The 26,960-nt window shown below is 54.3% G+C and overlaps 15 protein-coding genes across 15 annotated transcripts; 7 read left to right on the top strand and 8 right to left on the bottom strand.

The window, feature by feature from the left end:
- Window positions 1-346: 346 nt before the first annotated feature.
- C7974DRAFT_437950 (tryptophan synthase beta subunit-like PLP-dependent enzyme) lies at window positions 347-1,716 on the top strand (the record flags this gene model as incomplete). The annotated part of the gene is made up of 4 exons (XM_046145227.1): window positions 347-444; window positions 537-590; window positions 646-913; window positions 967-1,716. The coding sequence occupies 4 exons, from the start codon at window positions 347-349 to the stop codon at window positions 1,714-1,716; spliced, it is 1,170 nt and encodes a 389-aa protein (XP_045991539.1).
- A 103-nt stretch (window positions 1,717-1,819) lies between these two features.
- C7974DRAFT_406076 (l-lactate dehydrogenase-like protein) lies at window positions 1,820-3,145 on the bottom strand. Its single transcript, XM_046143115.1, has 3 exons — window positions 2,720-3,145; window positions 2,247-2,665; window positions 1,820-2,194 (listed from the first exon to the last, which is right to left on the bottom strand). The coding sequence occupies exons 1-3, from the start codon at window positions 2,985-2,987 to the stop codon at window positions 1,892-1,894; spliced, it is 990 nt and encodes a 329-aa protein (XP_045991538.1). The 5' UTR covers window positions 2,988-3,145; the 3' UTR covers window positions 1,820-1,891.
- Window positions 3,146-3,352: 207 nt separating this feature from the next.
- On the bottom strand, window positions 3,353-4,871 carry C7974DRAFT_466987 (membrane dipeptidase-domain-containing protein; the record flags this gene model as incomplete). Its single annotated transcript, XM_046146349.1, has 3 exons — window positions 4,597-4,871; window positions 4,328-4,546; window positions 3,353-4,278 (listed from the first exon to the last, which is right to left on the bottom strand). The coding sequence occupies exons 1-3, from the start codon at window positions 4,835-4,837 to the stop codon at window positions 3,353-3,355; spliced, it is 1,386 nt and encodes a 461-aa protein (XP_045991537.1). The 5' UTR covers window positions 4,838-4,871.
- A 43-nt stretch (window positions 4,872-4,914) lies between these two features.
- C7974DRAFT_82643 (increased loss of mitochondrial DNA protein 1) lies at window positions 4,915-5,820 on the top strand. Its single transcript, XM_046147339.1, has 2 exons — window positions 4,915-5,181; window positions 5,228-5,820. Exons 1-2 carry the CDS (start codon window positions 5,044-5,046, stop codon window positions 5,627-5,629), a joined length of 540 nt encoding a protein of 179 aa, XP_045991536.1. The 5' UTR covers window positions 4,915-5,043; the 3' UTR covers window positions 5,630-5,820.
- A 326-nt stretch (window positions 5,821-6,146) lies between these two features.
- Window positions 6,147-7,227, bottom strand: C7974DRAFT_323037 (adenylate kinase-domain-containing protein; the record flags this gene model as incomplete). The annotated part of the gene is made up of 3 exons (XM_046138878.1): window positions 6,147-6,487; window positions 6,541-6,856; window positions 6,904-7,227. The coding sequence occupies 3 exons, from the start codon at window positions 7,225-7,227 to the stop codon at window positions 6,147-6,149; spliced, it is 981 nt and encodes a 326-aa protein (XP_045991535.1).
- A 62-nt stretch (window positions 7,228-7,289) lies between these two features.
- C7974DRAFT_406071 (uncharacterized protein) lies at window positions 7,290-8,833 on the top strand. Its single transcript, XM_046143114.1, has one exon. It carries the CDS (start codon window positions 7,702-7,704, stop codon window positions 8,698-8,700), a length of 999 nt encoding a protein of 332 aa, XP_045991534.1. The 5' UTR covers window positions 7,290-7,701; the 3' UTR covers window positions 8,701-8,833.
- A 413-nt stretch (window positions 8,834-9,246) lies between these two features.
- Window positions 9,247-11,124, bottom strand: C7974DRAFT_406070 (uncharacterized protein). The gene has a single exon (XM_046143113.1). It carries the CDS (start codon window positions 10,710-10,712, stop codon window positions 9,405-9,407), a length of 1,308 nt encoding a protein of 435 aa, XP_045991533.1. The 5' UTR covers window positions 10,713-11,124; the 3' UTR covers window positions 9,247-9,404.
- A 52-nt stretch (window positions 11,125-11,176) lies between these two features.
- On the top strand, window positions 11,177-12,379 carry C7974DRAFT_406069 (Fe superoxide dismutase-like protein). The gene is made up of 2 exons (XM_046143111.1): window positions 11,177-11,333; window positions 11,402-12,379. Exons 1-2 carry the CDS (start codon window positions 11,262-11,264, stop codon window positions 12,239-12,241), a joined length of 912 nt encoding a protein of 303 aa, XP_045991532.1. The 5' UTR covers window positions 11,177-11,261; the 3' UTR covers window positions 12,242-12,379.
- Window positions 12,380-13,539, bottom strand: C7974DRAFT_406067 (uncharacterized protein). Its single transcript, XM_046143110.1, has 3 exons — window positions 12,979-13,539; window positions 12,846-12,927; window positions 12,380-12,795 (listed from the first exon to the last, which is right to left on the bottom strand). The coding sequence occupies exons 1-3, from the start codon at window positions 13,277-13,279 to the stop codon at window positions 12,723-12,725; spliced, it is 456 nt and encodes a 151-aa protein (XP_045991531.1). The 5' UTR covers window positions 13,280-13,539; the 3' UTR covers window positions 12,380-12,722.
- On the bottom strand, window positions 13,540-15,288 carry C7974DRAFT_406063 (uncharacterized protein). Its single transcript, XM_046143109.1, has 6 exons — window positions 14,895-15,288; window positions 14,832-14,846; window positions 14,717-14,766; window positions 14,648-14,667; window positions 14,049-14,600; window positions 13,540-13,991 (listed from the first exon to the last, which is right to left on the bottom strand). The coding sequence occupies exons 1-6, from the start codon at window positions 14,980-14,982 to the stop codon at window positions 13,901-13,903; spliced, it is 816 nt and encodes a 271-aa protein (XP_045991530.1). The 5' UTR covers window positions 14,983-15,288; the 3' UTR covers window positions 13,540-13,900.
- C7974DRAFT_82312 (aminotransferase) lies at window positions 15,108-17,016 on the bottom strand. Its single transcript, XM_046147334.1, has 4 exons — window positions 16,732-17,016; window positions 16,646-16,678; window positions 15,727-16,487; window positions 15,108-15,676 (listed from the first exon to the last, which is right to left on the bottom strand). Exons 1-4 carry the CDS (start codon window positions 16,766-16,768, stop codon window positions 15,386-15,388), a joined length of 1,122 nt encoding a protein of 373 aa, XP_045991529.1. The 5' UTR covers window positions 16,769-17,016; the 3' UTR covers window positions 15,108-15,385.
- A 119-nt stretch (window positions 17,017-17,135) lies between these two features.
- C7974DRAFT_82450 (FAD dependent sulfhydryl oxidase Erv2) lies at window positions 17,136-17,927 on the top strand. The gene is made up of 2 exons (XM_046147335.1): window positions 17,136-17,471; window positions 17,531-17,927. The coding sequence occupies exons 1-2, from the start codon at window positions 17,266-17,268 to the stop codon at window positions 17,862-17,864; spliced, it is 540 nt and encodes a 179-aa protein (XP_045991528.1). The 5' UTR covers window positions 17,136-17,265; the 3' UTR covers window positions 17,865-17,927.
- Window positions 17,928-18,917: 990 nt separating this feature from the next.
- Window positions 18,918-20,646, top strand: C7974DRAFT_381177 (uncharacterized protein; the record flags this gene model as incomplete). Its single annotated transcript, XM_046140571.1, has 3 exons — window positions 18,918-18,938; window positions 19,039-19,161; window positions 19,309-20,646. 3 exons carry the CDS (start codon window positions 18,918-18,920, stop codon window positions 20,644-20,646), a joined length of 1,482 nt encoding a protein of 493 aa, XP_045991527.1.
- A 2,606-nt stretch (window positions 20,647-23,252) lies between these two features.
- On the top strand, window positions 23,253-25,876 carry C7974DRAFT_82295 (uncharacterized protein). Its single transcript, XM_046147333.1, has one exon. It carries the CDS (start codon window positions 23,424-23,426, stop codon window positions 25,719-25,721), a length of 2,298 nt encoding a protein of 765 aa, XP_045991526.1. The 5' UTR covers window positions 23,253-23,423; the 3' UTR covers window positions 25,722-25,876.
- C7974DRAFT_82290 (GNAT domain-containing protein) lies at window positions 25,876-26,951 on the bottom strand. Its single transcript, XM_046147332.1, has 2 exons — window positions 26,715-26,951; window positions 25,876-26,619 (listed from the first exon to the last, which is right to left on the bottom strand). Exons 1-2 carry the CDS (start codon window positions 26,834-26,836, stop codon window positions 26,031-26,033), a joined length of 711 nt encoding a protein of 236 aa, XP_045991525.1. The 5' UTR covers window positions 26,837-26,951; the 3' UTR covers window positions 25,876-26,030.
- Between the last annotated feature and the right edge of the window lie 9 nt (window positions 26,952-26,960).

Below are 26,960 nucleotides of genomic sequence, written 5' to 3'. Positions count from 1 at the left end.
GGTAGTGTTGCCGCATCATGGGGTCCCTTCCTGTGTCATTGTCGGTCGCACCTTAGTGGGTCAATCCTTATCGAGAATCTATAGGGTAATTTTTCGAAGTTATAGGGTAATCGACAAAACCATGGCGGTATTCAACCCAACTATCCCCGACGGGAAACTATAGTACCGCGGGATTGTGCGGAGCTGATAAGCATTTCGCTTTGAAGTGGTTGGACCTGAGTGTATATTTACAGGGCCCAAATTTGCTATCATCTGGCTCATAAGTGTCGTGTCTCATCAAGTCTTCCTCATCCACATTGTTTTTGCCAGTTCATACCCCAATATGTCTTTTCTTCAACTCAATCACATGGCCGTCAAGACCAACACCTCTTCCCAGAAGCAGTCGAACCCATGGGTAGAGACACCCTTGAGGGAGTCTTATGCGCTCTCTGAAGCAGCGGGATGGTACGGTCATACTTCTTCTATCCTCATCTTGCCATGTTATCGCAGTGATGCTCGTCTTCTTGTTGTGAAAAGAGAGTTCTAAATCGTAGAAGCAGAATCTTCCTCAAGCTGGAGAACCTACAGCCTTCCGGATCGTTCAAGTCACGGTAAGCTTCATCTTCATTGATCACACTACCGACACCCAATCTAATGACCTGATAGAGGAATCGGCAACTATATCCTACGACGCCTTGCAGAGCTTCCCGCTGGGTCCCAACCACACATCTTCGCTTCTAGTGGCGGCAATGCTGGACTCGCTGCTGTTCATTCCGCACGAGCACTCAACCTAAACTGCACTGTCGTCGTGCCAACAGCAACATCTCCCTTGATGGTCACCAAGCTTCGCGCAGCTGGCGCTTTCGACGTCATCTCCCACGGCGCCGCATGGCGAGACGCCGACACTCACCTCCGTGAACACGTCATGCCCTACGTATGTCTTCTCCCATCCGACTGCTCCTTTCCCCTCGCTGACCATGCCTCCAGTACGAAGGAGCAACCATCTACTGCCCCCCTTTCGATCACCCCGACATCTGGACCGGCAACAGCACCGTCATGCACGAGATCGCCACACAGATGCCCGACGGCGCCGCCCCCGACGTCCTCATCTGCAGCGTCGGCGGCGGCGGCCTCATCAACGGCGTCTGCCAGGCCATGGACGCAATCAACATGCACACGCCCACTATCCTCGCCGTCGAGACGGCTGGCGCTGACTCCCTCGCCGCAAGCCTCGCCGCAAACGAGCTCATCACCCTTCCCAAGATCACCTCCAAGGCGACCAGCCTCGGCTGCGCCCGCGTCACAGACAGGACGTTTGAGTACTCCCAGCGCGCCAACGTGCGCTCTGTCGTGCTGCCCGACGGCGTCGCCGCGATGGGTTGCTGGCGGCTCGCCGACGACGAGCGCGTGATGGTCGAGCTGGCGTGCGGCGTCAACGTGGCGCTGTGCTACGATGGGCGGCTCGAGAAGGCGCTGGGCCGCCCGGTGCGGAAGGACGAGAAGGTTGTCATTGTGCTGTGCGGCGGCAGCAATGTGACCAGTGGCATGCTGTGCGACTGGAGGCAGGAGTATCAGCAGACTGTTGATGAGGAGCTGGAGCTCCAGAGGAGAGACTCGGCGTACACGAGTGCCGAAGCGAGTCCTAAGACTGCGCCCACGGTGCCGAGTGAGCTGGGTATGCCGGATATGCCTGTCATTGAGGGTATCGAGGTCGGGAGTTTGGCCGTGAGGGCTTGATTCACGCGGTATACTCTTCCTTCATCATCATCATCATCGGCGTTTGGGGTAGCGATCGAAACTAGTCTCGCTTGTGCATTTCATAAAGCATCTACTCAATGATATCTGAGTTGTCCTTCAATGTGTATTGAACTCTCCTACAAAATCACACGTGATGCATGGAACCTAGATTCGCTCAGACACCCATGTCTGCTTCCAAAGCTTTCTTGAGCTGTTCATCAGCAGCGATCTCTTTCTCTGCGCCCTCAATGACACCCCGCAGCCCATGCGCACACTTCTCGAGTTCGGCCTGCTCATGCTCATCGAGCTCGATTGGCATTGGCTTGACAATCCCCCTTCGACCCACGATAGCAGGCATCGACAAGCAACAGCCCAACTCGGGCTGGTAGAAAGAAAGAGGGCGCACAGAGCGCGAATCGAAGAGAATGTACTTGCAGATTGACGCGGCTATGTTGCCGATACCATACGCAGTACAGCCCTGCACACCGTCAGCGCCATGTTATCTCAGGGGTCAGAAACATGAACCTTACCTTTGCTGCGATGATACTCCCAGCAGCGCCCTTCGTGTGGCTCGCAATCTCGGCCTTGAAATCATCATTCAACTTCTCGCCCAAAACCAGCTTGAGCGACGAAGTCCCCACACTCGCACTGCTCCACGCAATGAACTGGCTATCGCCGTGCTCACCCAAAACATACGCATCGATGCTGTTAGGCGCGACCTCGGTCTTCTGCGCCAGAATGCCACGCAAGCGTGCAGAATCGAGCGACGTCCCCGTACCTAGGACCTGCGATTCCGGGAGTCCGGAGAGCTTGCGCGCGAAGTAGGTCAGGATGTCCACGGGGTTGGCGACCAGCAGAAGGATGGTGTGTGGGCTGATGGGTGACATGGCGCTGAAGATGGACGAGAGAATATGCAGATTACGAGATAGGAGCGAGAGGCGCGTTTCGCCTGTACACTGTCAGCTATCAAGCCCATCTCTTCGCTTTATGAGCATCCACGTACCTGGCTTCTGCTTTGCTCCAGCCGTGATGACTACGATATCGGCTTGTCCGGCATCTTTGTGCGTGCCGGCGCGCACTTTGACTCCACTGCCGCCGCGATATGTCGCGTCGCCCAGGTCACGTACTTGTGCCTCTAACAGCTCTTTCTTCGGGTCGACAAGAATCACTTCGCTGCAGATAGGCTGCAGGATGAGTGTGTAGGCCAGTGTTGCGCCGACATCGCCGCAGCCAACAATGGCAATGCTAGTTTGAAGTTTCGGGCCTGGCATGGTTGGTTGTTGTGTGAACGAGCGATCGTTTGTCGTGGGTTTGAGTGGTGTTGGGGATGACAGCTCTCTTGCACGTGAAATACTCTGGTTGCGGAAGTCGCGATGGTCAGCAAGGCATTGGCGAGCGGAGATGATGCAATTGGACAGATCTTCAAATCATTGGGAACTCGATATATATATTCTATGTTCTGGTGCAATTACATAACGAGCATGTGTATGTTGTAGCAAGGCACGACACGCCCAGGCCTGGGCGTACGGCGGAGGTGGTGTGATGTGGAGCCCACCTGCAGCCTCGCCCACTCAGCCACAACTGAAGATTGCGATACCGCACAGCATTTGCCGTGGCAGAACTCGTGCGAGCCGCATTACCACGGATTCTGGATGTCATCTTCCAGCGGCTTCGTGTGCTTCTGCAGTTTCTTCGCAACAGCGTCTGCCTCTTTCCACACCCGCAGAACATTGCCTCCCGCAATCTTAGCTGCGTCCTTGTCACTGACACCTTGACGCAAAAGTTCTGCGATCAGATTTGGGAACTTAGAAACGTCCTCCAAGCCAGCAGGTGTCCCTTCGATGCCATCGTAATCAGTACCGATTCCAACGTGGTCGTACCCAATGAGCTCGCCGATGTGCTTGATGTGACGAACAACCTGATTCAGCGTCACATTGGCAGGGACAGTCTCAGGGAGACCTGAAGTCGAGTTCCCTTCCTTGCAAGAGATGAAGTCGGGGTTGAAGTTCACCATAACGACCGAGTTGCGCTTCTTCACAAGGTGCAGGATGTCGTCTGGTACATTACGGGGGTGAGGGCAGATGGCGTGGGCTGAGCTGTGACTGAAGATAGGCGGAGCAAGACTGCCGGTCCAGTCTCCGTCGCCCTTACCGACAAGCACATCCCTCATGGTGTCGGTACTGACATGAGCGAGATCGACAAGCATACCAAGGCGATTCATTTCCTTGACAAGATCCCGACCTGCTGGACTCAGGCCCTTCCAGTATGGCGTCGCAACCCGGGCATCATAGTTGTATTTGGTTTCCAATGCGGCATCTGCATACTTGTTGTGGCAGTTCCATGTAAGGGTTGCATAGCGGACACCAAGTTGATGGAACAGACGTAGGTTGGACACAGAGTTGCCAATCTGGTGCAAGCCTTCGATGGCAGCAGGCGAGATGAGATGACCATGTTCGAAGGCTTTGACGGCATCATGGCTATTCGACGATGGGGTGAAGTACTTTGGGTAGCTGTCTCCAAGGCGCTTGTACAGGTCAAGCTGGTCGAGTGTGGCTTTGACGACTGTGGGGGTCAGCAACTTGCACGTGATGATAGAAACGAGCTGGCGTACTGCTTGAATATCGCTCGTCAGAGAAGTCTGCCGTATTCTCTCCGGTAGGACAAACGTAGAAGGCACTCCAAAAAGCACCGCCTTGTAAGCCCTTTTCCAAGCGAGGGACGTCCACGTGCTGTGCAAGACCTCCGTTCTCAAACTTCTCTTGAAATTCGTTGCCGTAGATATGGTTCTGGTATTTTCCCCGGATGAAGATCATCAAGTCATTGTGGCCGTCTTCTAGTATCAGTACACCGAGCGATAGAGCGTTCTGCGACAATGCTGACCAATGAGTGGATGTTCCTTCAAGATCCTCGTGGCTCTTTGTTCAACAGTAAGCTTGTGTTTGCAGCCATGTCTCCCAAACGTGAAGGCTGGTCCAATGGTAGTAAACCAGAATGTAGCAAGGAAGAAGAGAAGCACGGCAATGATTGCGTGATTCGACCGTTTCGGTTGACGAGGAGGGGTCTGATCTTGTTGCCTGAGAGGCAGCTCATCAACCCCAAGAAGCTTCTGATCTTTCTCCATAGCTTCTCTTCAATCAACAAGCTGTTGATGTATGATAGATGCGAGTACACTATCAATGGATGGATGATAACGTGCCATTCGTCATCAGCTTAGCGTGTGGAGTTTAGGCGCTCTTCCCCGGAGTTTAGGGGGTAGTGTTTTTGAAAACACCAACACCACGTTTCCTCTCACAGCTCCTGGAGCATTTCACTCCCACAAGCACAAAGATGGCTATCATAACGGCAAATATGATGATCCGCAGCTTAGCGCTATTCCACCTGACGCTGGCTGCGCTCTTGATCAATAACCCAAAGGTCATTGCGAACCAGAGTGTGATCATGGTCTTGGGTGGATCCATGCAGCTTGTATGTAGCTTGAAGAAACATGCTGGCACGTTCTAACGTTTCATAGCCTACTCCTCGAGATTTTGCAACACCGTCTGCAGCTGTAGCCTTCATCGCCGTCCTGTTCGCATTCATCGGCATCAACGACCTCACTGCAGGCTCGCTCGCCGAAGAAGTCTTCGACGAATACTGGGGCGCTCAGGCACCCGTCCGCCTCGTCTTCCTATTCGCACTCACCGGCTACACATTCTTGTTTAAGGAGGGCGGAATATTCGGTGGAGCTAGGGGCATTGCGTACTCGAAGAGCCCAAGTAGCTATCTCAAGAACAGTGTCGTCTTCAGCTGGGGGTTCATTGAGCTGTCTATGTGGTTCTGGATCTACATCACTTTGCGCGAGGAGCGGAGAGAGCGGTTGAACAAAGTGATCGAGAAGCGCAACGCAGAAGCTGAGAAGAACATCGGTCGATGAGGACGCACTTTACACAGGACGAAATGCACCGCATGCTCGGTTCAGGATATATGTGAAACTCGATTTGGACTTTTTCAAACGCAGTCTATCGTAGTATCTCATAGCATTGCGGCACTGCTTGGGTTGGCCGGTCGCTGTTCTGTCAGGAGGTCTGTGGCAGATCTCGTGGATAATTCAGAAATGGGTACATATACACCATTACATTTGATGTGGGCAACAAAATAATGCCCACCAGGATCTAGTCAAGAGATAGTACATATCCACCAGTATGAAGCGAGATAACATATCAAAGGAGCACCCGTTGCCGCTCTGTTTTCTCTTTCGCAATCTTCGATACATGTGGATTGCTTACCCTGTACTCATCATATGACCTCGTCGGTACATGTTACCCGGGTGTAAAGAAGGGAGTGACGACGGAAGGCAAACCACGGTTGGGCAAAGGGTATGCAAGGTAAGATTCATTTCATTTGTAGGCATGTTTCCGCGTAGGTCCAGCTTTCAGCTCATTCCGTGTGATCTAAGCAGTCCGTACGAACTTCAGGCTGATTGGCTCGACGCCCCGAGCCTTGATCTTCTCCTGCACATCCTTGTACACCTTATCGGGCTCCTGAACAGCGTCAATCTTGACGACGCGTCCCTGGCTCTCAAACTCATCGACGACTGGCATGCTGGTGTCAACGAACACCTTGAAGCGCTTCTTGATTGACTCGATGTTGTCGTCGGCGCGGCCTGATGTCTCACCGCGTTGCAAGAGACGCTTGAGCATGATCTCCTCGGACGCATCGAAGAAGAGAGTGAACTTGGAAGGAACGACGGAGCGCTCAAAGGCGTGGGCTTGGTCGAGTTTGCGGGGGAAGCCTGTCGCTAAGTCAGTGTTCGGTGCTCCTATGCATTTCGCAGCTTTGACATACCATCGATCAGGAACATGCTCTTGTTCTCGGTCTCCATAGCTGTCTTCATAGCGTTCTCCAGCAGTTGAATCGTAACCTCCATGGGCACAATTGTACCCTCCTTGATGTATGTCTTGATCATCTCGCCGAACTCGCTCCCCGGACGGTCCTGCTCCTCGCGAAGCAAGTCGCCCGCACTCAGGTGCTTGAAGCCGTAGTCCGAGACAAGCTTCACACACTGCGTTCCCTTACCCGCACCAGGCCCGCCCAAGACGAAGATTACGGTGACATTGTCTGGCGACCAAAGGGGGCTGGTGCGCGTTGTGGCGCCAAGGTTCTCAATCGCAGGCATCGTGAAGGTGGTAGTGGTGTTTAGTGGGGTACAGGGTTGTTGGCTCGAGGTGTGTTTGGCTTGCTGCTAGGAGAGTGGCCGGCGATAGGACCTACAGGTGTGTACTGACCGTCGCGCTGGTCAACAATCTTCTTAAAGAGAAAAGTGCCGATGCCAAAGATGGCGATAATGGGCCAGACTTTCAGGGGGGACTTGCTCTTGGGAGCACTGATGTGGGTCGGCGGTTCGTTGGGGCCTGTGGGGTCACCAGGCTGACGGCGGTAGAAGCGCTGAGTGCTAGTGCTGAACTGGCGGGCAGCAGTGGGCAAGGCGAGGCGAGCAGTACGAGTCTTGAAGGTGGAGAGTGTTGAAGACATGGCCGATGTAGGAGTCGGTATGACGATGCGGGATGCCTGTGTTGTGCAGCGGCGTTATTTGCTCTTAGCGTGGGGCATGTGCTGCAGGGCCAATGGCGGTTGAGACGCCACCGCCTATCTACACCTCTTCGTGAATGTGAACGTGAACGTGAACGTGAACGTGAACATGAACATGAAAGCGCAAACGCGAAAATGCAGAAAGCGCAAACGCTGCGATATTCTACATGGTCCCGCTCTTGGCTGAGCCCTGATGTCTTGCTAACGACCGAATTACCGTTTTCACTTACCCCGAGTCACCAATACCTAAACGCAGAACTGACCTTGATTTCAACCATAGCTCGCACTCGCTCGAGAATCGCTCCAAGGTACCTCATTACTCATCTCGGCGGACGATGGACTGGCGTAAATCTTTACAACTTTACCTGACACTTCTCCAATACTGACCTTGACCTTGACGCAGACTTTAGTAGCACCATGGATCCCAAGGCCTCGCTTTTCGCTCGCGCTCGACCCAGAGTCAGCGTGCCAAAAAGAAAGAAGGGAGCCAACTTCCTTACTCTCTCGGGAGAAATCAGAAACAAAATCTACCAGCACTACTTTCAAGACACCTACCGCTGCGAGCTGGTTGGCGAAGGCTGCGACTTCTCTGCACCGATGACCTTTAAGCTAGTGTCGTATATCAAAGTATCTGAGGAAAGCCGTCGGGAGAGTCCAGTTGATGATGAGCATGAGAAGCCAATCATGGTCCGTTTTTCGCGCCCTGGCTCTGAAGGCTGCAGCACTGAATCGCGCGTCTGGCTCAATCCGCACGGTGCCATAATCCTCGTGAGCAGACAAGTACACCAAGAGACATTGTCGTTGTTATATCAGCGGACCACCTTCGTCTTCCAAGCGCCTCGTCGTATTGCCAGCTTCCTCCACAAAGTCCCGAAGCCAAACCACCTGTTCGTCACGAACCTGCATCTGCACTACGCCACATACGGCAGCCCTGGCGCCGCATGCGACGTCGTGTGGCAGGAGAAGCACCTCGAGTCTTGGACCCGTGTGTGCAAGTCAGCGGCAAAGAGTCTGACCTCCCTGCGCGAGCTGCACATCGACCTCTGGATCAACGAGTGCGCCCCCAAGTTCGACCTGCGCCAGAAGTGGCTGCAGCCGCTGCTAGAATTCCGTCGTCCGCGACCGCGCTGCACCGACCACGAAGAACTTTCAACAGCCGGCAAGGCTCTGCGGGAACCACGTACCCTTGTTGAGGTCCAGGTCATAGTCTACACTCACTTCTATGCGCACAGCTTCGACTCGAATGTGCCCCTTGCGGCGGCTTGCAAGCACCTGCATCGGCTGTTCGCTCACGGTATCGGCAAGTACATATATGGGTGGAAGGAGAGGAACGCGATGCGTCAGTTCGACAGGGCGTGGAACGAAGACTACTATGTGTGGCAGCATCACCTGGGGTTCGCAAGCACTGGCTGGTAGTTGCGGATAACTGCGCTACGAGGGTTGGGCACATGTGTCGGGCATTCATTTCATCGGTTAGCCCAAGGCCGGAAGGGCGATCTTACCTGCACGTCAGAGACAAGTAAGCAAATAAAAGTACAATGTTTCATACACCTGATTTGTGGATGAGCTGCGTTCGTGGAGCTACATTAGCTATCCCAGAGAGTTTCAAGTCTGGATGGCGGCTTTGAAAGGTCGTAATTGATCAAGCCACTCGTCGCCACGTATACATACATTGCGTTGAAACTGCTCTCAGACGAACAATACCTCACAGCCATGCCCAACCGTCTCCAGGTCCCGAAGCAGAGTCACTCACAGAATACCGTAATGTACCTTCAGACTAGAGCATATATCACTGTTTCTTCTGCGGTAGTGCAAGCCTAGATCATCGGTTGGTAGAGCGGAGGTGTCTGCGACGTCAGGAAGGCATGCATGTTTACTTGGAGGTTTTACTGGGGAGTACTGGACGGGAGGTTGGATATGATGCAGCACTTAGACATTCAAGGTTCACGTGAGAAGTACGAATACAAAAAATAAGTTAAATATGCTATCAAAGCTAAATGATCAAAGAATCGAAAGGAGTGGTCTCATGCCTGGTATCTAGTGTGTACGTCGGCCGTGGCAAGCGGCACGGCAGCCCGTCATAAGGAACAGAAAAACATTACGTCGTGCATTTCAAATCATTAGAATCTCCCCGGTCCGCTGAAGTTCTTCACGTCGCGGTTTGTGTCGTCGTCAAACCCCGCGCGCTCCATCAGCTTCGTGAACGTTGTCGTGTTGGAGTCGCACGTGGCCCGGTTATCCCGCATCCCGTGCGCCTTGGGAGGCGCGAGAAAGGACAGGTTGGGCGCCGGCATCAGCACGTCGATGGTTTCGGTGCTTTCGACGCGCTCAGGTGGCGTGGGGCGCGTGTGTTGGCGTTGCTCCATCTCCGGCTCACGGCGGCGCTGGGAGCGGCTTGACCTGCTTGTGCGGCGCTGCGAAGGGACGGGCTTGGGGGTGAAGGTGGGCGTCTTGTAGGGATCGCGATCACTGCTGCCGGCACGGACGACGGGGGCTGGTCGGTTGGGATTGGGGTTTGCGGGCAGGCCTGGCCCGTTGTTGTTGGTGGTGTGAGCGAAGCCGAAGTTCAACTTCGGTGTGCGATCCCACATGCTCCTTATCCGCGGTGTAAGACCAGTGCCTACAGTGGGCTTGGAAGGCATGCCGTTGGAGGCTATGCCGGAGTGGTTCGAGGCGGGCGAACGATGTGTAGAGTGCGATGGGCGACGCATAAAGTCTACCCGTGCTGCAAGTTCAGGATCGTAGATAGGATCGCTAATTTTACGTGCGACATGACCAAAGTCGCCAGAGTACTTCTTCTTGTTCTGGCTGTTGTGGCGCTTGTTGATCAACCAGATCAATCCCACAGCACCCAGCGCTCCGATGACAATACCTGGCACAAAACCAGCTGCGAAGGATTTGCCATCGAAGCTCGACTTCTCAGCTACAGGCGCTGGGCATTCCGACGTCTGAGACGAAGATGCAGGTCCAGTGGGGGATGGTGTCGAAGAGGCAGACGAGGTGGGGGATGGCGTGGTCTCGTCTTTGGAGCACATGCCGCTCTTGCATGAGTAGCCTAGCGGACAGCACTTGGTGCCACATGTGGGAAGCTCCACGCCAGTGGTATCAGAAAGATGCATCTGGTTGTCAGGATGGAGCGTGGCGTTGAGCTGGGTGACATCGCAGGTGATGGGCTGAATGAAGGCACAGTCCGCGCCTGCGGGACAGCAGATGACCGACTGAATGTCTGGGCTATTGAGGGACATGCATGTGGAGTCTTTGGGACAGCAGAAGTCGGATGGAAAGCTGCCGCCGCACTGCTGCAGACCTTGTTTGCCTCCACATGTCGGTGCTTGCCGGAGGAACAGGCTCGATGCTTGGGTCGATGTGATTGCTGACGTGAGGAGGAACAGCACAGAAATCCGGGAGAAGGTTGTCGAGGGAATCATGGTTGAAATGTGCGCACGCAAAGACAGACCGGCTGGTGTGAAATGAACAAGGCCGGTACCAGACTCGACCGCAGGACAACGAAGACGATGGCAAGACGAAAGAGAAACAGAGAAACAAACAGACTAGAGATGCGAAGGAAACGATCCGAGTATATCTACCTCCTGCACAGGTTCGCCCACCGCGCTGCGCACGAGAGCCGCACGATGCAGACGCCACGGCACGATTGGGCTCGCTGTGGCCAGCCATTCTGCGGCCCACGGTGCCCGGAATAGAGCGGTGAGGCGTTGAGTGGACGACAGGCTCGCAGGGCGTCTGCAGACTCGGGCTAGCAGCGTGGCAGGGCCATAGCGGCCGCTTGCTTGTGTGGCTCTGCGGTTGCGAGCAGCCAGGCGGGTGAAACGCGCACAGGCGGCTGGTGTTTGGTGAAGCATGCGCTGGCAGACGAGGGCGCGTCGTGATTGGGCAATGGCGGCTAGTGCGAGTTGCGCCCCGGCGAGAATTATTAGCATGGCCATGTCGACGGCGGTCTCGTTCCATCACCACACGACATGACGGTTCTGCGGTGCTTAGCAAGGCGGCCTGCTGTCGCTGCCTTCCGGACGGCGGCCTCGGCTGCGAACGTATGCGAGCCCTCCCGATGCGATGCGATGCGATGCACGTCTGCAGCGCGGCTAACAGCGACCCATAGAGAAGACAGGCGCCCACGTGCGCCCGCAGTCTGTACACGGTGCCGTCGCTCGACCGCCACGACCAGCTCGTCGCCAATGGCATCCCCGGCCTGTTCTCGCCGACGGGCTTCCAGGTGGCCTTCTCCGAGTACCAGCAGCACACGGTCGATGAGCTGAACAACGAGACCGCCGGCGGGCCGTATGAGGGCCAGGACGTCAAGTCGCTGGTCATCGAGCTCGCCCGCGACCCGCTCAAGGCCTACCCCTTCAACCTGGCCAGCATGGCCTTCAACAACCACTTCTTCTTCCGCGGCATCAACACAAACCCCGACGTCGTGTCGACGCCGCCCGCCGATCTGGCCCAGGAGATCAGGAACGACTTCAGCTCCATGGACACGCTGCGCGAGACCTTCATTGCCACCGCCGACGCCATGTTCGGCCCCGGTTTCGTTTGGCTCGTGCAGACCAACGACGCTGCCGTCGCCGGCGGCCTGCGCATCCTCCCCACATACCTCGCCGGCTCGCCGCTGTCGGGCGCGCACTACAGGCGGCAGTCATACGACCTGAACAATCACAACCCGGACTCGTACCAGCAGCTGAACAGCGTCGGCGCCTTTGGCGCCTCCTCGAGGCAGGACAACCGCCCGAAGAAGCCGCTGGGCGGCACCGACATCATACCGCTGCTGTGCGTCAACACATGGGAGCATGCGTGGCTGCACGACTATGGTGTCCGGGGCAAGTCGGACTATTTGAGGGCGTGGTGGGAGAAGATTGACTGGGACTTGGTGAGGCAGAATGCCTCCATCGCCCAGAGCCAGGGCGCGAACACGAACAAGTGGTACCAGGACGAGTCCATGTGAGCGGCCATGGCATTGAATGTAGCATAAATGTATAAACAGCCAGCATCACAGAGCGCCGACAGCTTGCATTGGACGTGCAGAGCTGTCAATCTAAATTAGACGTTGAACATGCAACATTGACTTTCATTACTGACAGGCGTGACCAGTCGCAGTCTCCCCAACTGTCACATCAACTGCACAAGTGACTGTTCCAAGGTCATGGCGAAGCTTTGAGTTATGAAGGACAAAACGACGTGCAATTAGTCACACTTTTGGAAACGAAGACTGCACGGGGATGATCATGGGACGCAAAGTTTGAGACAGTCGGGCGTTCATTGGGGAGGCAAATTCTGCTTTGGAGTCATGCAAGCAGCCGTAGCATTCAGCAAGACAGTTCTTACGCTGTCGGCGGGGCCCCAGAACAGCTTCTCAGCCGTCCTTGCGACCCCATTCCAAAGCTGCCAATCTACCAACGATATCCTGTTCATCCATCGTCTACTTTTTAGTTGATCTTCTTAAGCTCGACCTCGAAGATGAGCTCCGAGTTGGCCGGGATCAGACCGCCGCCGACGTCCCTGTCAAAATCAGCACAACCCTCACGCAACAGCAGGGAACCGCGACTTACTGGCTGCCGTAGGCAAAGTCAGAGCTGATGTCCAGCCTGGCCTTCTCGCCGAGCTTCATCTGGACGACGCCCTCGTCCCAGCCTGCGGTGTGTCAGCATTGAGTCCACGCAAGCGAGCATGTGGCGGACGCACCCTGGATGACGCGGCCAACGCCAATGGGTGTCTTGAAGGGCCCGCGGCCGGGCTTCTCGGTGGTGTCGAACTGCTTGCCCTTGCCGTCCTTCTTGCCGGCCTCCTTGAGCCAGCCAGTGTACAGCATGGTGACAGTGTCGCCCTTCTGGGGGGACGGGCCGTCGCCCTCGACAAGAACGGTCTTGGTGACACCCATGTTGCGTGCGGTGGTAGTGAAGTGTTTGATGGGAGTGGTGGTGATGGGGCTGCGGAGGTGAGTTGCAGATGTGCGTGTGAAGGATGAGAGAGCTCGGAGGGACATGGTGGGTGGATGGAGGGGTAGTACTGGGGTGGGGTACACAGCCACATGCAGCAGGAACAGGTGCTGGAGAGCAAATGATCGGCAGCGCTGGAAGCACGCCTTCGCCGATCGAGCGACGGCACGGACGCAGGACCCTGATGTTTGCAGCCGCTGTCTCGAGCAGAAGCCTGGCTCGGGCAGAGAATAGCAAACTATACCGCGGAGCTCTCATAGCACATTGGCAGGTTTCAACGCACGTAGACAACCGTGTCCATCCGCCTGTTCACAAAATGCAGATGGCATGCTGCCTGAATAGCCCTCACGAGGGTGACCATTCACTACTGATGAATTGAAGTCTAAGCGTTTGCCCTACTGTTCCCCGCTGATGCTCGTGAGCTCTCTGTAAATGTCGTACATGATATCGTATGTTTTGAGCGCATTGCTCGCATATTCGTTTTATGATGTTTGTTGGTCGTCATGCCTCATGCATTCTCTTAGGATGAGACAGTGGAATAAGTCGTGTCATGGTCGTCTGAATGATGTAGCAGTAGAGACATAGAGTCTACAGATGTAATCGTGAGCTGTGCACCCCAGTGCTGTCCTGATGTCTGCTAATGTAACAAGTGTGTGTCATGCGAGCAATTAATGTTTCTTCTCTTCTTCCTGCTCCGCGCCGATACGCGGTGGGCTCTTCGAGTGCGACGACAACGGTCGGTATGGCGAGTGGCTGCGTCTGTAGTGTCGTTAGTCGAGAAGTAGACCCAGGATTACTGTCATGGAGGTGGCTTACGATCGCCGCCTCTCGCCTTCCTTCTTCCTGTCTTCAATGACCTTCAGCATCTGCTTACGCCCATCTCGCGCGTTGATGTGTGCATCCTTCATGCTCATGCTGATTTTCCTGCTCGCATCTGCTTTCAACAATCGCTTCAGCAACAAATGCTTCATCAGCACACAAACGAAAACGCCGCAATCGCTGCCGTTTTCCTGTTGCGGTGAGTCGTGCATCGGGATGTAGCGCAGCCTCTTCCCAAGCAGCTGTTCCATCTTCATGCTTGTGCTTCGTGCTTCTCGGTCGTTGCTAGCGGACATCGAGTCGTAATGGAAAGCTACGCCATCAATGACAGAGACGAGCAGTAACGACCAATGCGACCCGCCTTCTGCGGCTGTGACATCGGCGCAATCGTTTATGGGGAGGAAAACGTGAGTGGTCGTGCTGAAGTTGGGAAGGGCTTCTTTGAGGGAAAGAGGATCGGGCGTTTGCATGAGCATAAAGCTCATCGAAGGGCGGAGGAGCACGATTGAGGCCTTTGGGAAGGCTGTGAGGTCTTCGCGTTCGAGGTATCTAGGCACGATTAGGCCTGATCAGACGTCGCGCATGAAGATACACACTCTTGCCAGAATGCGATAGCCTGTACTCAGATTAGCTGGTGCTGCACGTCATTTCGAACGCTCACGTACGTTGTCTGTGAGCCAGTCATCCTTGATGCTTTCAACGTCCGTTCGCATTACTATGCCGTATCAGTCGGGTCCCTATGCGTGCACAAGGCTTGGTTGGCGAACGCCGTGTACTCACACCTTATGTCATGGTCTACTTGACATCAGCATTGTGATTGCTACACCCAATATATCGGCTTACAGGAGAGGTATGCGTCGTCGGTCGGGCTCAGCGTCTGTCTGAAGTGGTGCTTTCCCTTATCCATTAGCCGGCTAAGACCGCCGGGCATGTTGCTGTCAGGCGCGCTGCGGCGTGGAGAGCTCAGGGGACCTAGGTGAAGATGGTGCGACTTGGTGATCACAGAGCGCAGTACACAAGTTTGAAGGGCGCGAGACAGGGTGCTTTCTAGGTTTCGTTGGGATTATGCAAGTAATGTCTGCCTTGCGAAGCCTCTCGACAGCCGACAGGCGCGTGGGGCGCGGGGCGAGAATCAATGTGGCTCAGGCAATGACGTACGACGAGGGTTACCTATTTAGACAATGCACGAGAGCGCGCTGGTGTTGACATGAAGATCAAGTACTATTTATACTACTACTACTGAGATCTTTCATCTTGTTGTCGTTGTAATCATCATGCAACTTTTTGTGTTGTTCCTCCCAGACTTCGATCATGCACTTCGACATTAGCACCAATCAAGGCAGCTGGTCAACGGTTTTAGCTCCGCCGTTGACATCTGTCTTGCCAAACTGTGCTGGCCTGTCAACCTTGAACAACCAGCCCTGCTTGTCTTCAATCTTGCCCTGCTGGAGACCTCGCAGTGTGGTGAGCAACTTGACACAGATTGGACCTGGCTCTTTCTCTGCTGCAGAGAATGTAATCTTGTCATTCTTCGAGCTCAAAGTGATCGACTTGATAGGCACCAAAGCTGCAGCAGTTCCTGCTGCCAAAACCTCGTCAAACTCTTTGATCTCATCGTACGGAATCTGTTATGTGTTAGTCCGATATTGGCCGCCTTGAATACACAAAATCGTACTTCTCGTGATTCAGTCTCCCAGCCGAATGACTCGGCAATTCTGAGCACACTGTCTCCGGTGACACTCTTGATAACGTTCTTGCTACCAGACGCAATGAGCTTGACCTTGTCGCCATCTTTCTTGACGCCGATAAAGGCTGAAGTAGAGAACTCGTCAACCACGCTGCGAGTTTTGCTGTCCAAGTGCAACGTGATGCCGAAGCCAGCCTTGTACGCTTTCTCGCTGTGTCTCAGGACCGGGGCGTAATTGCCACCAATCTTTGCCGAGCCAGTCCCCTCAGGTGCCGCACGATCGAAGTCCTCGAGGATGAGAGCATCAACGGGGTTAGTTCCGTGATACACTCCGGTAGGAATACAGTACACCACGAAAGTGTACTCCTGCGGTGGATTGAGACCAAGCTGTGCCGAGCTACCGAACAGCAGAGGGCGGATGTACATGGCAGCGCCTGTCTCATGCGGAGGCACATATGCTGCGTTCATTCCTACCGCCAAGCTACAGCACTTGAGGTAGTGATCACTAGGTACTTCGGGGACCGAAATGTAAGACGCTGAGTGCTGCATGCGCTCGGCGTTCATGTTGGGCCTGAAGATGTTGATAGTGTCGTTCGGCGAACGGAAAGCCTTCATGCCTTCGTAGCATTGCATGCCGTAGTTCAGTGCAGGCGCCATGCCGTGGATTCGCAGGAAGGGATCCTCCACAAACGTCGGCTCCGACCACTCCCCAGTTTCGACTGAGTAGTGTGACTCGACATGTCCGGCAACTGTACCATATCAGATCCATGTGTTGTGTATCTCGCGACATAGTAAAAGTGTGTCATGTTGGCTCCCCGCTTTTGAAAGTTTTTCTCTTTCAGAAAGCGTACAATTACATCTTCTCTACGCCTTCATCGACGTAAGCTGTACAGAAAGTCTGGCTCACCTTCGCGGATCTTGAAGCCTACATTGCTCCAATCTGTAGATATGTTAGATGAGTACTCACCACGAAGATACAGTCGATGGACGTACCAATTGTATCAACAGGCTTGGGAGGGAAGTCAGACATGTTGGAGGTGGGTGTGCTTTGGTGTGTTGTGGTGTGGGGTGAATGTTTGGCCAGACAACTCGCGGTCAATTCGAATATTTGACGCTGTTCACGTTCCGTGAGCACTTCCGCAGCTGCGATATCGGTGACGCCATATCCGGCAATGTCCTGAGTCAGCCGCAGCAGTTTACCAAAAGCGATCCTCCCGCTGCCATCTTCGGAAATAAGTCAGCCCGAAGCAGCTCTTACACATGCTGACAGCTACAAGGTCGTCAGGCAACACTACGGCGTGAATCCTGGAAACGCGACACTCCCCTCTGCCTCTGGTGGTTCGGACATGGGCTGTTCTCGGAGATTCTTGGCGCGCGTGGCCTGAGAGTTGCTCGACACGCACCAGACACCGTAACACCGTAATCTACAACAGTATCCCTACACAATACGCTTCGTTTCAGTAGCTACTACCTCCTGATAATTCCATTCTTTCTTGCATCCAACAAACACACACAGTACACAGCACCATGATACGTTCGAGTCGCTTCGCCCTCCTCGCTCTAGTCGTTTTCGCCGCCCTTTCGTTCTTCTTTCTAGGACCTTATAAAGCACAGCTGCCAACTGCAGGCTCCATATTACCTGATGGGCAGCGGCAAAGTCACTCTGCCGGGGACAGTCAATCGCTGCTCACAGGGCACGCGATCGCGCCAAAGCTAGGGAATGCGACAGCCAAGTACGTGCAGGTCTATGGATGTGGTCACGAGAACAGTCTGGCTAACAATCCATTAACAGGGCAGAACTCGGCCGCGCGGCATGGAAAGTCATGCACACAACCTTCGCTCGATTCCCAGAGAAGCCTACAGACGAAGAGAAAGAGGCGCTGCGGCAATATGTCCACCTGTTCCAGCGACTCTACCCTTGCGGAGAGTGCGCCGAGCACTTTGGCCAGGTCCTCAAGAAATACCCCCCGCAGGTTTCTTCGCAGAAAGCGGCAGCACAGTGGGGCTGTTTTGTACACAATGTCGTCAACAAGCGGCTGAAGAAGGCCGAGTTCGACTGCGACGAGATAGCAAGTCACTACGACTGTGGCTGCGCGGATGAGGAGAAGGAGCCGAAGACTGCATGATCAAGTTGACATATCGCGCTATGCGAAAAGCAAGCATCAGCTGCAGGAATGTCTGGGGGCAATCCTCATGACTGCCCCGCGCTGGCGACGACCGTCTTGCACTACGTGCTCAATCGTGAACGACCCTAGAGGTCTTCGAGGCGCTGCGCATAAGTCAAACGTCGTGGAGCAGTGACCCCATATGGAGATTCCGAGTGCTGCAACATGAAGGCCGGCCGTACATGTCTCACTGTATACGAAGCATGTGATGCAACAGGCAAGACCAAGTCAAGGATCCCGGGCAACGAGGATGTACCCATCCGCTGATCGCAATTCGCCCAGGTCAGCCGGACTCCGCAGGCGTATGTCTCGAGTAGGCGCAAAGGTGGTCTCGAAAAGGCCCGGCGGCACTATCCTCTGGTAGGGAGGTGCCGACTAAGGTACCGGACTCGAGATTGTACGTGTGGTAGACGCAGCAAATAGGAGCTCACGCGCGCGCCTTCAGCCTGGGAATAGCCTGGAAGAGCAGCCACGCGTGCAAGCGCGACACCATGATAAAGGCAATCAAAGTCTGTTTATGGAACCATGGATGTTTGTTTGATGCGAAAACATGACGCGGACTGCTCCACACGCCATGAAGACTGAAAGCCGGAGTGTGTGGTAGTACGAGAGCAGCATGTCGCAAGCAGTCCGCGAAACACGCTCTGGCAGCAGATGTGCAGACGCCCCTCCACCAACCCACTGGTTCTGTGACGTCCCCGGGCAGTGGCTTGCGTCGGAAGGCCAGTGGCAGGCGTCTGACGGTACTAACACGGGCGGCCGCGTGATATTTTGGGCCCTGGTCTGCAGCTGCAGGGGCGGCTTCGGGGAATCGAGCAGCGCCCCCACTTGCAGCTAGCGCGCATAATGATTCTTGTTGATACAGGTGCGCATCGCTCCATCTGAAACCCTCTGGCACAGGAGGGGTGTATATGCTGGCGCTCGCGCTCACCGACCTCTGCGCCTCTATTCTCGTCCTGCCAGCTGTTCACCGCTCCAAGCAACGTCTCCCGGTCCCTGCCTGATTCGCTCATCATGGTTTCCTTCTCATGCGAAGTGAGTGTTTACTTATTTGTGCCCCTCAAACTTCACCGCGCATTGCGCGCCGCACCCCTCACCCTTTCGCCATGCATCCCGGCTGACCGCGACGTGCCAGAACTGCGGTGACGTGCTCACCAAGAAGAAGCTGGATCCGCACAGAAACCAGTGCTATGGCGCATCCTACACCTGCCTCGACTGCATGGTCCATTTCCCGGGCACCAGCTACAGAACCCATACGGTACGCCTCATTTTTCACAGCTCCATTCTGCTTGTCTGGCAAATGCGCAATTCTCGTCGCGCTGTGTGCGCATGTTATGCGCTCCGGAAAATTTGCGTTCGGCGTGCGTTTGTCCTACCACAACGATAACTAACCGATGCCCTGCAGGCCTGCATAACGGAAGACCAAAAGTACCAGGGCAAGCTGTACAAAGAGAAGAAACCCAAGGGCCAGCAGCAAAAGAACAACTCGCAGGCTCTGACCCCTCACAACGCCTACGTCCAAGATGCTGCTGAAGAGGACAACGCTGTTGCGCTCGTCGATGCGCCCCCTCGCGCGCCCACCCCGCCGCCTGCTGCCCACTCGCTTGGCTATCATCAGCAAGCTGCCCTGCCGCCGGTGAACGTTTTCGACTTCCTCGACAACTCAGCGACCCCAAGTGCCCCCCGGACAGAGTCTCGCATGATCGAAGATAGCGCACCGCCAGCATACGCAGAGACACCCAAGTCTGCGACTGCAGACGTCATGTCTTTTCAGATCCCAGACGATGCATCATTCATTCAGACTGGCGATGCGTATGGCAAAGAGCCGGTTCGTCCGTCAAGTGAGCGATTCGATTCATACACTACGCCCGCGCCCAAGTCAAAGAAGTCGAAGAAAGACAAGGATGGTGAGACCACCACCAAGAAGAGTGAACGCAAGCGAAAACGCTCCCCAGCGGAACTTGACCTGTCAGCTGCACGAGCTCGGGACAGGGATACCATGATGGAGGATGCGCCTCCCGTGCTTCACTCTGGTCTTACTGGCGGACTCAACAGGCTGCTTGCGCGACCAGAGTTCCCACCCTCACCCGATGACTCTGGGGACTTTGCAAACTCACCATTGAGCCCCATGAAGCGCGCCAAACAGGGCACGTCGAAAGCGCTGGAGCGTGCTCAGCGAGAGTGGGAGAACCAGGAGCAAAGGGGCAAGAAGGCGGATGCTAAGGCAGAGAAGGAACGTCAAAAGAGCGAGAAAAAGGAAAAGAAAGACAAAGACAGGGGACGTGAGAAGGAACGCAAGGAACGCAAAGTAAGCACGGCACTGGTCAAGATCAGGCCAAAGAAGAATAAAGATGCGTCGCCTCAGGTCAGACGTCGCCGTCAGTATTCTTCGTCAGTGTCGCCTGCGCCGAGAGACCGGAAGCCCAAGGCTATCGAGTACAGCTCAGGCTCACCGACCCCTGATGGAAACGGTCAGCTTGTGGTACGCGCTGAAGCCGGTGAGCTTGCTCTTCCCGTCAGCACGCGCGCTGAGTTGTTCATGTCTTTCATCAGTAAAGGCCCTGATTCCGAGCGAGGCGTTAGCGTCAACAAGGCTTTGAAGAAGTATCATCGCGAGCGTCACGAGCGTCGAGAAGACCAGCTGCACAAAGTAGACGAGGAGAAAGAGCTCTGGAAAGACATGCGCCTCAAACGCAATGACAGAGGCGAAATCGTCCTCTTCTTTGCTTCCGAGTCGTCCTGACTAGATCTGGACTTTGACTTTGTGCAGCAGATGCAAGATTGCAGCTGCTCCGAGCCTTCGCCGACTCAAGAGTCACACGAAACCGATGGATATATCATGGTGGGAAGTGTCTGATTTGATCACCGCTCTTCTGCCAATTTCTTTTTCTCTCTCTGAAAGATACCCGACGCTCGTCAACACTGGTCAGGGTGGCTTGGTGCATATGTACATCTCTCTTGGCGTTGCATACCATCTCTCCTCCGCTCATGTATGTCTGCTTGTTTCCTGTCACGATCGCATGTCATACCATTATGTCAACGTCCTGCGACATCTTGCGTTTGGAAGGTTGGTTTCTTATGGCCAGTCTTCTTGCCCTAATGCTCCTCGGGCTGGGCCCGCGTCCGTACGATATCGAATGCCGATGATATACGTGTCTTCTTACCAATTCAATTTTTAAGTCAAGATCTGCAATGCTGTAGAGGTTCCGCTGTGAGGATGTACAAAGCCTACCTCCACATTGTCCAAGACCCGTGGCTCACTGTTGCTGGCGTTGTGTTGTCATTGTGGCTCGTCTACATCATCCTGTCGTCTCCGTTGCTGTCCGTGACGAGGCGGGTGTTGAACAAGTCGTACGAGAGATCCAGTCCGCTGCAGTTGATGCAGGAGTCATCACCCCTGGCCTGGTCGACACCACGAGGGGGGATAGTCCATCGATATGATACCCATAAACCTCAACCACGAAGACCATCTCTACGTGCCCACGCTCTTGATCTTCCGCCCCTCCATCCCCGTCTTCACAACACCAGAGGGTGTGTCTCTCCTCACGAAGCTGGGCCACTTAGACACCATTGCCACTTACGCAAACCTCGAGTCCCGCCTTCCCTACTTTTGCGTTGCCGCGTAGGATCAAGAATGGCTGGGCACTCAATATTCGGATGACGTTTAGTGTGGCGAGTGCACTCTCATTGTAGAAGGAGTGCGAGCCGTAGTATTGGGTCAGTACGCATAGCCACCATGTGAGGTACGGCGGGTTGATAGATTGGCTAGTTCATGTAGTGTTCAAGACTACGGAATGGGGGCTGGGTCAGAAGGAGGGAGAGGAGAAGAAGAATGGGCATTGCATTGTGCTTGGAGCGTTGGTCGAGTGTTCCAGGTGTTGCTATATCGGGTTAAGGGTGTCCACGGTTGAGGTTAGAGCTCAATATTGATCTTGCGGTGGCCAGAATGCTTTGCTGGTCGTTCCTGTTTATTGGAAGCGTTTCGGTTGTTTCACTTTGATCGCCATTTCGTTGTGTGCAATGCAGCTTCGAGCAGGCTTCGGAGTCCGGAGGATTCCATCCTCGCGTTGGCCCTGTTATGACAGAAATTCGCGCAATACCGACTCGTGTAGCTGTCTCAAAGAGTGCAAAATCGCGTTTGTTTAAAGGTACAAGCCGCCTCGGACAGTGAGGCTCACTAGGTGCAGATACATGGTATGCAAGATGCAGGGCTTAGCGACGAGTTGACGTAGATACAGTGAGGTACTTCTCGGTACCGGCATCTTTGTTCCGCTGCGAGGCACCTCCCAAGGCTGCTTCGCGAAGGTTGTCAAGGTCGGTTAGTGTGATGCGCTCAGCCCTGTAATAAGCTTCAGGCGTCGGGAATAGTTGCACTGCTATAGTTTGCGGCAATGAGATTGACCATTCACATGTTTGCACGTGCAGGCTGCAAAGGTCTCCGGGGCCCTTAATGCGGTCCTTCGCTTGTGGTTAGACGGCTTCACTGTGGGGAAGGGCAAGGGCACTCGACGTGGGTTTGAGTTGAGATCGAAGTGGCCGCGGGCACAATTGCGTGGGTTGGGCGTGTCAGCGGCCGAGGCAATGTGCTTCCACCCACTAAGACAAGGCAGCACAATCTCGCGCACCATCTGGAGGACGAATGCAACGTATCTTGGGCGTGTATTCCGTTTTGAGAGTCATCGCGTCTGAACGGCCGTCGGAAAGCAAAGGCTTAACGACAGACCCTGAGGCATCGCTGGTTGTCGTTCGCCTTCTCAACCATCATGACATCAGTTGACAGCATCCCACCCCATTCCAAAGTTCGTAGTCACAGATCGACATAACCTCGACAACATGAGTTTGTACGACATGTCTGCAGGGGTTGTCACATGTGGGCGCTGTATGCACGTTGCCACAAGGCGCAGTTCTTCCAGAAGCCTTCCTTATTCACTCACGCTATTATCCCGCAAATCCATCAAATCGGTGCCCCGGCAGCGCTGGCACTTGATCTCTGTTGTTGATTCGATAGGCTTTTGATGTGGCGGGGAACTGGTCCCGCAGCCAGGTAAACGCTAGTCTGTCCGTTTTGGCTGACCGGGCGCAGCACGGTGCTGCGTGATCACGGTGACGCCCTTGCACTCATGGTGCCGACAGAAAAGTTTCCCAGCCGAACGTTTCTGACATGGAGAGTACACTAATTGACGAATGAAAACTAGCAACGTGATAACGCTGCGAGAGCCTACTCGTTCGTTGCCCTGCGGTCATAGTTGTGAGGCAGACAAGTCCTTGTCAGCCGCTCCGCTCACAACGTGCATGAGGCTATACAGCATATGTCTATAACAGTACAGCCTGGCACACACATTTCTGCTGTTGCTGCCTGAGAACGTCTCACACTCCCCTTTGACCTCCAAGTTCTTTCCATTCACACTACTGTTGTATCTGTATGACCCCTCTTCGTGAGGGTAGGCCTGCAAGCACGACTCACCGGAGTTAACAACCTTCCACCCGCCTATTCAACGCAACGCATTCGACGTAGAAACGATGTCTTTCCAGGGCCATGTCGGCACACCCATCGAAGAGTGGCACAATCTCATGAATTGGGACGAGGATTGCTTTACCGATAGTCCTTCCACAACACGAGGGAGCGGTAGTCACAGTTATCTGGCTCCAGAAGCTTCTGGTTTCCAGTCCCCATACGTGACATCGGCACCTCCCTCAAATTACGGCGGACCCTCATCGTTCGACTGTAACATCTCAGCACCGCCGTCTCTCACCGGAGATTCGTCTTCGTACAATCAATTCTACGGCACCTCGCCCAGCTTCTCCTCCACTGCGACATCACCACTGGTAGCGCGAGACGAGCTTCGATACTTTGGATCCTTTGATGCTTGCGACAACTTCTTTCCTCCTCTGGGAGGGGTCCCGGAGTCGCCTTTGTTGGATACCACCCGTGAGGTTATCATGGATTCAACTAGTTCTTTGGCAACAACAGCTGGCAACTTCCTCAATCCGCATGTAGCTGGTTCATTGCAGACGTTCAGCAGTCGTGACGTCGTTGCATCACAGATTCTTGCCAGCACTGGTACACAATTCGAACCTTTCTCCGCAGAAGATTCGATCGCCGAAGGTGATGAATACGATACATCGCCATCGACAGTGCCCATCCCAATCATACGGACCCAAGCCCAGAGCTCGAGTAGCTCATATAACTCTTACGAGCAGTACATGAGCGTTCAAGACAACAGGACTAGAGCGATTACCATTCCACAACCACATGGTAGACCACGCCATAGCGCGAAATCATATCAATCTCGATGGACTTCTAACGCGCCTCCTGTGTTGTCAACATCTCCAATTCCTCAACGCCGTCCTCGAAGCAGCACTCTATCGAGAAGCAGCTCTCGTGCCGAACAACACAAAGGCAGAACCACTCCTTCCCCTACGTCTGCACACTCCTTAGGCTGGGTCCCCATGCAGATGGATAACCAATCGGGCCGTATGGCAGCCGCTGCATCCTCGGATAGCGCACAGGGACGGATGTCCAAGGGACGCAAGAGAGGGCTAGACCCGAGGCAACGAACTGAAGCAGCCCTGATGCGAATCATCGGTTCTTGCTCCAACTGCAAGAAACGGAAGGAGAAGTGCGACCCTGGAACACCCTGCAAGTCTTGTCTCAAGCACTACAAAGGTGATCTGATCAACAATCCTTGCCGGAACCATCTACTTGCCGATCTTTCCAAGGCTTTCTTGTCTGATCGCCATGGTTGGCATCCGACGGCTCGTACGCTCGAATCGTGCACCGCCCCGACTGGCCACAGTATCTTGACAGAGATCACGTACACGATCCCGCTTTACTTTGGTTTTGGGCAGCCGATGAGTGTCAGTGTCCACCCAGTCGAGCTTGATAGTGCTCACCCCCTGGTGCACAGTCACCTTGTCTACAGCTGGCCGCCTCAGTCTTCCACCGCTTCTACTCAAACACAGGCTGTCCTTCCTGCGATTCTGACTGCGAATGCCGTTGTGAATCTAAAGAAAGACCTCGATGCGCACCTCACACAACTTGTCATGACAGAATTCTCCGCATTTCCATTGTATTGCTCGCAATTGCGAACTCTACGGAGCGTTTACATCTTCTTCCGATCACTGCGAGCAGATTCGAAGCAAACACACACCCTTCTGCAGGCACTCAAGCTTTTGGTGCTGGTCCATATTGGCGGCGACATCACCTTGCCACCACGAACGGAGAATCGTTTTCTGGCTCGTCTGATACACGACACTATGAACGTTGCCAGCGACCTACAGCCCACACCCTGCTTTATTCGTTCCCAGTTTGGTGCTATGATGCCCGATCTCGCGAACGATCTTATGAGAGATGTCCTCTCGTCACTGGAAGTACTGCTACTTGGACGCAATGAAGACGATTGGCCGACGACGTTGGCAATTCTCATTGTCGTCCTCATGACGGTCGAGTCGATCCATTACCACTCTGCGAAACGGCCATACCACGAAGCTTACGATCAACTGGACTCTGTGACTAGCAGCAGTGATACTGAGGTGAATGATCAGGCTGTCGACAAACTGCTCAAATTTTATGGCGCGTGCTTCTCGGCTTGTCACACTCGGTTACGACCTGACTGGGAGGGCGAACTAGACAAGGCTGCAGGGCGAGCATCTGCATCTCATACTTTCATCAAGAGCATGCGCGACGCTGTCGGTAAAACGAGTCCTGGGGGCTACTTGGTGAAGAAGGCTTACCAGAAGAGGACTGATGACGAAGACATGGGGTTCTTCTTTGACAGACTGGTCGCTCGGTTACTTCTCCTTGAGCTTCAGTCTTGACCAGCCCGTATGTTCTGACCACTGGCGGTGGTATGATCACAACTTTACGGTCTACGATATTACGACTGTCACGGCCTTTTTTTTGGTTGCATTGGCGTTAGGAGGCTGTCTAATACCTATTTCGTTCCTTTAGACCCTTTACGAAGTACCGATGGCAAATGTTGTACGCTAGTGTCTCAAGACTGTCGATTCAATGATAACAATATCTGGAAGCTAAATTGCGCTGTCCTTCGTTGTGGTGACATACTCGGACTCCTATTAAGGCTTCTGACGAAAGCACTATTCGCAATCCACCGGCTGCCCATCGACTTACTCCTTCAAATAACCGCCAAAGATGTGCAAATCATCCTCAGTCATCCACTCCCCACCAATAAAGATCGGCTCACCTTTCCACTCAAACACACCCCTCTCCGACACTCCACAAGGTCCCATCTTCCTCATAACCTTCTGGCTTGCGAGGTTCCGCCCATTCACAATAGCACGCATCCACACCTTCTCCCAGGGCTGCCAGAACTCCCTGCTCTTCGGCGAACGACACGCGTCTAGGACCGCCGTCAGCGCCTCAGTTGCGTAACCCTTGCCCCACCCCGGGGGCAGAAACGAGTACGCGAGCTCGACAACCAGAGTCATTTTCTCGTCTTCGGCCGGGATGACGAGGTGCGGCGGCAGAGGCAGATGCTTGCCTGCGAGCGAGACGAGATTTACTAGGCCGATGAATCTGGTTTCCTCGGCCGTGCTCGGGGTGTCGGGGACCGAGAGAATCTCGTGCACAGCGTAAGCTATCTTGTAGAGTTTCTGCACGGCATCTGCGGTGGGTGGGGCATCGGAGATGGGATCGGGCACGTAGTTTGCTATGACGTTTTCGGTTTCTTCGAGGGTTTTACTGGGTCCGCTCATGCTGGATCTGTTAACGTCTTGCGCGGAGGACTGGCTGGTGCGGTGGTATCATTGTGGAACCAGAAAAGATGCACAACAGTAAATGAGAGCACGTGCCTCCAAAGTGTGGACTGTTTGTTACTGCGTAGTTCGTGTAGCCATTTCAGTTCATCGCTGCCTCGTGCGGCTTGCGTGATGAGCGTGAGCTTGAGGCGGGATGTGGTTAAAACGTGCTCCATTTCTGTAGAATGACTCGCGTCCTGAGTACTTTAGAACACAGATTCTCGATCTTCTTGGTTTTATATGTGTTTCCTCATAGATAATCATAGTCCGGCGGCTTTTATAGAAGAGGTGATGTTGTAC

The sequence above is a fragment of the Boeremia exigua genome (assembly GCF_020726555.1).
Source record: "Boeremia exigua strain MPI-SDFR-AT-0100 chromosome Unknown C7974scaffold_15, whole genome shotgun sequence".
Lineage (NCBI taxonomy): Eukaryota > Fungi > Ascomycota > Dothideomycetes > Pleosporales > Didymellaceae > Boeremia > Boeremia exigua.
Note: the sequence above shows the minus strand (reverse complement) of the source record. Positions and strands in the feature narration are given on the sequence as shown.